The following is an 11,352-nucleotide window of genomic DNA, read 5'->3' as shown; positions in this document are numbered from 1 at the left end:
TTTATGGCCACGAGAAAAAAAAGAGCATATACATGACATTTAATGATAGGAAAAGGAAACTTACTCTCCTAGATCCCAAAGTGCTGTATGACTAGTTTTTAGACTTCCTGTTCTTTTAAGGCATGGGAGACCATTTATCATTGTAGCACAGTACATTAGTATTCATGTAACTTAAACTGCATATAAGTACTGGCCCAGTACCTGTAGAGTCAGTACTGTTGTAGCCGAAAGCCCCCTTTTCCTCTTGCCTGCATTTGCTTTCCCCTCTTTGGATATGTTTCTCCTCTTCTATCTTTTCTTCTTTCCTCTTTCTTTCACTATAAGATAAGGAATTGTGTTTTAAAGTTTGTAAGTATGCAATTTGTATCTCCCCTTGTATTTTAGTATTTTTATATATTTGTGTGCCATGGCATTACTCTTAGAGCTTATATTTTATACTCTTCATCTTTTAACTAAATGTGTTTTAGTTTTAGAAGTAAGTTACAAACTGTAATAATGTTAACAAGGGCAGGAATCAAACTGCCCTTCCCTGTATCAGGTGGGCCTCTGAAAGAGCAAGTGAATCAGTGATTGAATGCGTAACACAGTAGCAGACAGCAATTAACATCTAGGGAAACCGTAGATCAACCAAGGGAAGAAATCAATAGGAGACTATGTAGCAACCGGGAATTCTCTAAATTTCACTGTTCAAGGGCTAGAAGCCCCGGTCTGAGTTCATCAACGCTGGGGACCAACTTTTGGGGCTGAATATCTCCAGATCGACCGCTCCCAGAGCCCTATTCAAAATTCATCAACGGACCCCCAAACCTGCACGTACATGCAGACGACCCCTGGGGCTGACAGATGCCATCCAGTAGCCACCGAGGGAGAAGTCCCACGAGGGTCAACGACCCCTGGATTGGGCAAACCTGAAAACTGGGGAGTTACCAAAGTCTGCCAAGGACAGATAAAAAGCAGTGAAAAGTGCCCCTCAGCGGCGCCCTCTTGATCTCCAACTTGACCAGCACCCGACCTGTCCAGCCAGAAGGACCAGCCGGTGACCCCCTTCTGGAAGATAACACTACACTGGATGAAGCCTCGACTGGCCATCGACGGCAGACTCCAGTGCCTGTGGGATAGGTATACCCGACTCTTGTAACTCGCTACTGTGTGTGTGTGTGTGTGTGTGTGTGTGTGTGTGTGTGTGTGTGTGGGGACCAGCCCCAAGGTTTATGGTTTGACTTCATTACAGTGTTTCAATCCGCCTAATAAACCAGATTTTTAAGGATCCCGAGTTGGACATTTGTAGCCAACACTGTGACCCAGACCCCTTGATCCCTGGGGTATCTTAGAATTAGGGATCTACCTAAATCACATTGAGGCAAAAGAAAACTTATGGGCCACTCACAGCACACGGCACCATTTTTGTGGTCTTTTCGCAGCTGCCCCTGCCCCACATCCCTGTGCCGCTGATTGGCCAAGGGGACTCAGCAGCCCCACCCCTCACTGCTAATTGGCCAAGAGGGCTGTCCATCATGCGGCCCTCAGCCCTTGGCACTGATTGGTGGAAAGGGGTGGGGCCAGATGATGGTCAGTCCTCTTGGCCAATTAGCAGCAAGAGGTGTGGGGGGGGGCCTCCATCTTTGCTGCTCCCTTTCATGCCACTGGCTTCATCCACCCCCCCCAGCAGGCTGCAAGGTTGGGTGATAGTGGCAAATAGGGTAGATCCCTACTTATTGCTCCCATCCACATGGAAGACATCAATGCTTTCCCATCACCGCAGCTGTTCCAGGAATCCCTAGGTGAGCTCAAGGGACAAGCTGGTATAGCCCTCAAAGGTATTACATTTCAAAGAAATGTCTGCAATGCTAGAGGGGGACTAATCCCCACCCTGCCCCGACCACCACCACCACCACTCTGGCCTAGTCGCTGCTCCCCCCAGGGTAAATCTGGACCTGTGGACACAATTCTGTGGGATCCAGAGGAAAAAGTTTTGGTATCAGAGAGGTGGCTGATCCCCTCTCTTTGTTTTGCTCTGGGATCATAGAGAACCACATATGCAAAGTCTTTTTGGTGTATTCTTTGTATATGTTAATGCAATTTGTCAATCCTACAGACTTGCTTATCAAGCACCTATTGCTTTCCATTCAACCTACCTAGTCTTACAGCTACAACACCAAGTTCCATCTCTTTTAACAGCCGAGCAAGACTTGTCTCAATAAAAGTGGTGCCCTGGCAATGAGAAAACACAGGAAAGCAGAAACAAAGACCAGTGCTGGGCTGCAGGTTATTGAACCAGGAAGCTTTATTTACATAGTAAAAGTAACAAGCAAATTCCTGAGACTGAGCTGCTCTAGTGCAATAAAGTCATTGAGCGGATACAAATCAGCAGTCTTCTCGACTGTCAGGTGAAAGAACAGCCTTCAGTGACATGAGATTTTGAACAAAGATTACACCTTCTACAGATCCAACTTTGTATACATGTAAATACATTTGCATTTGTGCAATTAACACGGAGAGCAAAAGACTCTATGTTACTACAGTTCATAGTTTTCAGAAGGCTTTTTGGCCATCTTCTCTTGATTCTTAAACATCAAAAACAGAAACTTTGTAAAGCACTGCTACAACCCTAAAAATATCCTACGTAAGTTTGTTGTCCTGTTCATCCAGGATCTTTAAACAATGCACTTGAAACACAATTTTATTAGCCAAATAGGCTACACTATAATGTGAAAAATTACAATCTATTCTACAAATACTTCCTTTGTGTCTTTTTTCTCCCCATATGAAGATGTATTGCAATCTTTCATAGAACAAGTTCAAAGAGCTATACCTGCAAATACACAGCAAATTCCCTGTGAGTATGTTACCTGTGCTAATAAAAAGGACATTTTCTGTTAAAATAGTTTTCAAAGAATTTTTAATGATGACATTTTATTGCTGTTGATATGTTGTTGTAGTCATTAAGTGTCCACAGTCCAGATTGATCCACATTCTGAACAAGACAATGCCTGTCTCCATGTTGACTACCTAGTAGATAAAACCATTATTTGTCCATTGATCATTTCAGCACCAGATTCTTGCAGATGGCAGGAATTTGTTGCATGTATTATTCAAAGTGTCTATGTTGGATTGATGAAGTCCTAGAAATCTCACTGTAGGATCCATTGCTTTTTAGCTGGTGTAGTTGCATGTTTCCAATAAGTGATGTTGCTGAGCTTCCTTCACTTTCTGAAGAGCAATACAACTTCTGATTTTACAATCAACAGGATGTCCCCTGAATTTGAGGCACATACTATATATTTCAGATTTTTTAATTATTTTTAATATATATATATGTGTGTGTGTGTGTGTATATATATATATATATATATATATTTTTATAAATCCACAAATGTTTTTTACCTCTATGGAGAAAAAAATAAGAAGTAAGGCCTTATTAAACTGAAAATCAGTATGTAAATCATAAAAAACCAACAATAGCAACAGCAAAACCCCAACGAAATACCGCCGTGGCCTAAATGGTAGCTAACTGTGTGTTGTGTCTATGCTAATGTGCCCAGTATAAGGCCATTGCTCATTGTAAAAGCATCTTTAATAAGGCAAACAGGTTGTACTGCAATGTAAACTGTATGCTACTGCTAGGTCGAGTACAGTTGGGTAGTGGTCCATTTGGTCACTTTCCTACTGTATGTGTTTTAGCATGTCATAGGTAGCAGCCCTTTAAAAAAATAAAAGCCCTTATGAATTAAAAGTCCAAGATATGTATATGCTAGAGTGCATCTATAGCTCTAAAATAAAAAAAGTCCAAGTTTTCACAAGCTGGTATGGCAAGCGTTGGAGAGTTACAGATTCTAGGTGTGTCGGGGTGGTGGTCCGATGTACACCCGTAAGTCACCGTGTCCATGAACTGTCAGGATTAGGAATATGCACCTCTGTGGAGCTTGGGAGATCAGAAAAAGGGGGCTGCATCCTCTTGGTACTGAGTGTAGGCTCACCACTTGACAGAGAGGGAATAGGAACAGACTGGACTCTGTAGAAGTTGGGCTGTGTTGTCAGTCCAAAAACCAATTTGACAGCAAAGGAATAGGGAGTGTTTATAACTGTTCTGTTACTTCAACGTGGGTAGTTGATGCAAAGTGAATGACTTAGAGCTCTGCAGCCAAGAGAGTTTAGGAAGTATCCTTCATGGGGAAAAATATCAGATATCTCACTTGAATAGGAAGACTCAAAATGATCACTGAAGCTAAATGATATAACGTGGCTGTAACATTCCTTGGAACATAGGTAAAACAGACACCAAAACATCAACGAAACAGTCTCACATACAGTGAATCCTGGACTAAGACTAATCCTTACTAAGCAATCTTCTGCTATCAGAGGCCAAACTTAATTATCTCCAAATGAAATGTGTATCAGCTGTTTCCACCTTTCTGAGATATATATATAAAGCTGGTGAGGCCATCACCATAGTCTGCCTTTTTCAAAGTGTGCAGTCAAAAGTGCACTCACCCAGGCTGGTATTATGCACATGTCAAGGTAGCCACTTCCTTGAATGCATGACTCAGTGGGTACACGATGGTTACCTTTACATGCTCATAACTCAGGCATGCAAACTTTTGATATTCACTTAAAACTGATGTGCCTAATAGATTTAGGCATTTGCTTATTCAATGCACTGTACAAAAATCCCGTTTTCATGGAGCTGTATGATTCTGAGACATTAAAAATCAAAATAACCTCATCCCCCAAATTATTTGTTTGGCTTCCAATCTACACCAGCATCCAATCTGGAGAGACAGCTCAAATTAACACTGTTACAAACAAAAACCACTCTGTGCAATTTGACTGGATGCTTATAAAGCTATACAACTGAATGGGTTCCACCGTGATACTAGATGCTACGCATCTTGAACCACTGCAGAAAAAAGTGCTGTAACATAAGATGTGGTTAAAAAAAAAATCGATCTATAGCATATAGTTCTTCTATAGGTAAAAAAAAATCGTGTCCTTGTAGACCTCTTAGCAAGTGAACAGCTTATTTTTTCAAGGTAAATGTGTATTGTACAAACATTATGTTCACTACTTTATCTTTGCAAGAAGAGGAAAAGCTTTCAGTGCTGCTACCTGAATTTTCAGCTTCTTGACAGCTTAATTCATCAAGTAATCATACTGCATTTTCTAGCAAATCACTTCACAGTAAGACAAGCCAAAAGCAAGCACAGGAAACCTGCCATTCTGAGCAGAACAAGGGAGAAGTCACCTCTGAATATTTTGCATCTCTCTGGGTGAGGTTTGGCAAATCACAGCTTAAAAACTAATCTTAAGTGACCTTAAGGCAAGTTCCCACCCCACCTACTGCATGCACCTTAACAACAGGGACCACCATCAACAGCAAGCCTAGACAGCAGTCTCTGGAAACCTGCAAGCACCCGCTGATCAAGATCAAGCTGTCTCTCAGGTGTGACAGAGCAAATGCTGCATCAGATACTTTGTGCTGGAGGGGTTCTGCAGGTCAGACCACAGTCACTTATTTCAGGCTAATGTAAATATATGTATATATTTAAATAAGCCTCGAGAATCCTCTAATTCCTATTTGTGTTGCCACAAACAGGACCTGTGACCAGTTATGAAAAATCACCACGCAGAAGTAGTAGTGGAAGAAAAGCAGGAAAAGATCTATCTAGAAGCAGAGCAGTAAACAGAGGGGCAGTGATGCATGAAATCTTTAACAGGCTTTCACATAAAAATTGCTGTCCAAAAGGAAGACAGCGACACAGCTGGACTCTCCCGACTGTAATTAAGTACTCTAAGGCTGAAACAAAACGAAAGGTGAAACCCCTTCCCCGTTTGTGTCACTGGGGGTTCTCCGTGTGGGACCAGGATATTGCCCTGAGTATCTGCATGACATGCCCAACAAGCATAATAGCTTTAATAAATGTAACCCCATCGCACGTAACAAGGAAAAAACAAGAGAATTTGAGCCTGTTGGGATTTTACTCCACACCTCAGGCTCTGATTTCCCTTATAACAGTTTTCTACTGACTTAATTATATTGACTACAATGGAGTTACTAAAATTTATCCCAGGGAGTGAGATCAGAATGCAGTCACCATTACAACTCAGGTTACCTGGCAAACACTGAGCCTTCTCTTCTGAAAGCCTTAGTTCACAAGCCCAACAGAAAGCAGAACTGTTTGTCCAGTGAGTCTGAAAGAGGGACTCGAAAGAAAGAACATTAAAGTTAAGTTGAGTAGCAATGTCCTTTGGAAACAGCAGCATTTGCTCCTAAGCTAATGCCCAGGATAGCTCTAACACTGGTCTGAAGTTCCCAAACACTGAAGAAAGGACCAAATCCTCAGCTGGTGTAAACAGGCATATTTCTATTGATCTCAAGGGTGATTTACATCTGATGATCTGTCCCCAGGGGCTGTGATTTTATACTGGAGGAAACTGAAAATAAAAAGCCTCATTGTGATTGTGACTAAACAACAATTATTGCACGTCTGGTTTCCCTCTCGGGGCTCTGATAATGACTGCAGAACTAAAAAAGGGGTTCTCAGGCAATACAGTATATGAAGGGCCTGTGAGTATGCAAAAATGGGGGGTGGGTTGCCAAAGTAAGGGCCTCAGGATTTTGGCCATCAGATTCCAAACGCAGATCTGATTGAACAGTTATCTCAAGGACGAATGTTTACATTCATCACCCTTTCTCTGACAAGAGAAACAAGATTTGTTTGGTGATATCTTTTATTGGACCAACTTTGTTGGTTGGGAGAGATTAGACAAGCCTTTTAAGCAGAAAATGCCCCTCCTTCGGTCTGGGAAAGAAGCAGAAACAGACTAAGCTAGATCTCCGTGGGCACGTCTACACAAGATGCTAACTGTACAGTAGCCTAATAACAGTGCGCAGTAGCGTGCTGGGCAAAAACCATGCTAATACACTACTGCACAGTAGTATTAGGCACAGTGTCACTAAAAACCCATATGCCAGTGCTACTGCGCAATAGCACAAGTTACTGAGCATTGATTTAGTACTTGTCTAATGCGCAATAACTAAGGTGCATTAATGAATGTGTAGATGCACCCAGTTAGAACAATTGTTCCAGTATTATCAACCAAATCTTGCTTCCCACGTATTCCTTGAACCATCACTGCTAGAACAACATGTCCCCCTACAGCTCCCCTCTGCCATGGGTAAGGTGCAGTCTGGAGCGAGAAGAACTGTATGAATGAGCGAACATGAAACATTCTTGACACCTTGCTGTCCTAGAAAACTATGGCTGACGAAGCCTACCACATGTCCCCTCAGCATAGCTCCCTGAACTAGACAGTACCTAGTCTGTGAATCAAAACCAGTACTTTTTTTTCCAGTCTTCTCTTTAAAAAAAAAAAAAATCTAAATAAACACACACATTCACTGAAAAATTGCAGTTTCTCCACAAGCTGCAATTTCAAATTTATGAAAAGCTGTTTACTTAATGACAGAGGCCAAAAAAATAAATGCAGTTTGGAGATTCAGAACGCTTGTTTCCAAAGCCACGCAGGCAATGTTCTCAAACTGGCTGATATCTGGCTACAGTAGTTACATAGGATTTCAAGGTTTACAAAACATTGCTCTCAATACCTGATGAAATTTTGGCAAGGCTGCTTTTGTCTCCTGATTGCTGATAGGAGGACAACTTTGATTTATTTTTATGCCTAAGTACAGTATAAACCAAGTATTAAACCTGGGAGATTTTACTGCTCTCTGTTGTAAATTCACATCCCAAAACCCTGACACAAAACAACACTCCCTCAGTTGTTTTCTATCTGCTCAATGTCTAATTCGCCGTCTAGCTGAAAGACATTCTCCCCTCCTGTCCCGCTGCTCCTCCAAGAAGCCCGTTCCTCTTCTTTCCTACTGCTCTCCTCTTCCGTGGCGCAATAGTCTGACTCCTCACAAGAGAGGTCTTCTTTGCTAACTCTACATTCTTCTGCATTCGAGTGAGGCTCCGGCACAGGCGTGCAGGCTGGTGTCCTGCCCGGCATGACATCCGAGGAGGAAGGAGATGTTGTCCATGACTTGGTGCTATTGACACTAGGGCAGAACTGGGTCTGCAGAGCGCAATCATCCACCGGGGTGCTAAGGCAGCTAAGGCTGTTAAAAGTTTGACGATTCTGCAAGGGGAACAAAAAAAAAAAAAGTCAAATGAAATTTAGCATTTAGTTACCACAAAAAAGGAGGCAGAGAACCAGCAGACGCTTGGGAGGCAAAATGTTCTATTTCATCTAGGAGAGCTCCCTGCGAAAGCAAAACGGTCTCTTCCTGTACGCCTTCTAGCTGTTTTGCCAACAATTGCTTCATGGTAGAGGTGTTTTTTAATGAGCACATGAAGGGGAAACATACCAGGTATTAAAAGGTTCTTTAATCAAGCAGAGAGAGGCATGACGGAAACCAGTGGTTGCAAGTCAAAACCAGATAAATTCAGCTTAGAAATAAGCAGACAAGGTTCTTTGGGTGAATCTGATATCTTTTATTAGACCAACTTAAATAGCTGGCCTACAGTTTTAATAATGAGGGAGATTAACCGTTGGAACAAACAACCAAGGGAAGTAGTGGATGTTCATCTCTCGTTGTCTTCAAATCGAGACCGGATGGAAGATACATTTTTAGTCCAGCAAAGCATGAATCAAAGACACGAGGCTGAAGACAGGTGTAACTGGATGGGATTCTACGACCCGGGTTTACAGGCAGTCAAACTGCCTGATCCAGTGGTCCCTTCTGGCATTCAGATCTGAGGAAATGAATCCCAGCAGAACACAGATGGACTAATTGAAATGTCCTTCCCCAAAGTCTTCAGAAGACACTGGGAAGAATATTGCTTGAGTCTGTCAAATGGCAGTGATTACATTAGGAAAGCCCTTTGTGAAGGGCAAATCCCGACAACAAACTTATCTAACCGTGCCCCTATTCCCCTCAAGCCCTTAGAGATGGAAGAAGTTGACAATCCACATTCGTTGCTTGCATTCTCATTAGCTCCGGCATTTCTTCCATTTTCTCTAATGCTTGTTGGATTCAAATGTACTCAGTCAGTTTTGAACACATAACATGTCACCCCACTGCGTTAGGGACCTTGAGATCAGAAAACTCAGCACAGGTCTGTCCTCCTGCAATTAAATTAACTACTCCCTGCCATTTGTTGGGATGTTTTACATGAGCTTTCAGCACTTTAAGCACATACTGAAGTGCTTCCCTGAATTGGGGGCTATCTTGTACTGTGGTAACTCGGTGTCATACCTATTTATTAAAGAGAGCACAAGAACACGCCTATCTCTCTCCTCTCTGTATGAAGCAAGCTATATAGGTGATTATCTTTTCTTGTAACTCTTTATTTAGCTCATATGCTGTCGGTTCAAAATGGTTTCAAAACACTGACAATGATAAGATGTTTGTTGGCATTTAGAATTACTCACATAACAATATATACAACATGAGACATTATTATCCCTTGAGATGCTGCAGGCTGCAAACATAAATAGTGACACTTTAAAAAAAATAAACAAAATTCTAATTATTTATCTTAATTACAATAAATTGCCTGTCTGATGAAGTTCATTGTCAAGCAAGGCATGTGCATCACAAGGAAAACTCAGGCAACTGTGCAATGGAACAGGAAATCTCTGATCTGAATTCTTCAGTGAGCTGTGAAAAGAGGCAAGGACAAAATGCCCCTGTGCCCACTAACCGAAAAGTAGACTTTTAATTATTAGTTTCCAATGGAGTCCATCCGTGTCACATGGATCTAAAAATCCACATCAACCAAAATGCCAGTTATAGCCATGCACACACAAATGGCTTATGCACGCTGTTTGCAAAATCACCAAAATAAAAGCCAACCATGTGATCCTATAATATAAGCATGAACACATTTCCCAGAAATCTGGTTCTGGCCCATCCCCACTAATCTATTTTGGGGGGTATTTATATAACTCCATCACTGCGGTATCTCTGTTTTTTTAGCAAGATACAGGTGGATAACATGTTTAGTTCATGGTGATGTCTTGTACGTGGAACCATAACTATATTACTTCAGGGCTACAATTTATAATTAGCTTGCAAATGGGACAATGTTTGCCCATCAGCAAGAAGGTGATGTCACAGTATGGTGCACAAATGTATTTTGGGATGCTGGCATTAAGCATTCCCTATTATATTAGGAGACTGACAGAAACCACGTTGCTCATCAGATGATAATGCTCAACAAGGTCTTCACACAAAACTATCCAGCCACATTTGAGATGTTTTTCCAGGTGTACAGATCGAATTCTGTAGTAATGGCAGTACATATACCCTGAGAGGCTGCAAATCATAGTGCAGAAGCAAAAGAGCTCAGTACAGAGCTGGTCTGGTCAGTGCTCAGCTGCAGTGAACTGGACTTAATTTAGGAAATGGGACGGAGAGCAAATGACCTCAGGAAATACAGTGATTCAGCACATCTCCCTGACAGCCTCTCCAGGGCAGGGCGTCCATGGTAAAGCTGTCTCCTTCCACAAACTGTAGGAATATAATACCTGGGCTGTTTCCAGTCTATGAAAGGAAGCAAACCTCTGGAGAGAAATCGAGCTCATTATAAACCCTGTCATAAATAATCTTTCCAGAAGAGGGCATCGAAGAACATGCAACTCTTAGGTGACTACATTTACTTTTTGATTAAGTACATTCCCTTAGGGGAATAGAGGGTACATATTTATACACAGCTTGAGCAATGCTAGATACAGCCATTTGAAAGGCTGAGGGGAAGCAATTTGCTGATCCCTGGTGAGGACCAACTATGCCTGCTCTCATGTCTGGGCATATTTTTGTCTCAGCTTCATATCAGTACACGGAGGAGGTTTCCCTTCTGCCTTTTTTGGCCTTTAGAATATACTGGGAGAAAACTTCAACAGAGGGGAGACAACTGTCAGGCTTTGAGGACACAAGTCATCCTTCAAGGCTCTGTTGGTATCCTATTCCTCGGTTTGACACTTTCTTCAAATCAACTTTAGCCTTTCTCAGGCCAAAACAAGAAGGGCTTATTATAGCCAGCATGCATTTCATGGCATCTTAAATTGCCATTCATATCTGTCTTCAACCAAGTCATCCTGTCTCCATGTCTACAAAAGATAGACTCATACTCCACAAGCTTCCTGTCTCAGCAAGCAGCAGATTTTCATGTGAAACCTGGATTATTTTTTCTTTCCCCTCCTTCCTTTTTTCCCCCAGAGTCTGAGACTGGTCCATGGACAAAGATCTTCCCAGAACATCACAAGGAGTATTCAGAAGACTATAAATCTATCTAAGGAAACTCCAGTGGCAAAACCTATGTTTTTAGGAAGATCTACAGTAGGACT

General features: G+C 41.9%; 1 protein-coding gene across 4 annotated transcripts in view; it reads right to left on the bottom strand.

Annotated features, from left to right (window-relative positions):
• Nucleotides 1–2,266: 2,266 nt before the first annotated feature.
• Nucleotides 2,267–11,352, bottom strand: part of FAM53B (family with sequence similarity 53 member B) — a 142,878-nt gene continuing 133,792 nt past the window's right edge. For all 4 annotated transcript variants that reach the window (XM_059730048.1, XM_059730051.1, XM_019482847.2 and 1 more), the window contains exon 5: nucleotides 2,267–8,139. In XM_059730048.1, the coding sequence (XP_059586031.1) occupies nucleotides 7,777–8,139 (363 nt within the window). In that variant the 3' untranslated portion in view covers nucleotides 2,267–7,776. The remainder of the gene's footprint in view (nucleotides 8,140–11,352) is intronic.

This window comes from Alligator mississippiensis, chromosome 6, assembly GCF_030867095.1.
Source record: "Alligator mississippiensis isolate rAllMis1 chromosome 6, rAllMis1, whole genome shotgun sequence".
In the NCBI taxonomy this organism is placed as follows: domain Eukaryota; kingdom Metazoa; phylum Chordata; order Crocodylia; family Alligatoridae; genus Alligator; species Alligator mississippiensis.
Note: the sequence above shows the minus strand (reverse complement) of the source record. Positions and strands in the feature narration are given on the sequence as shown.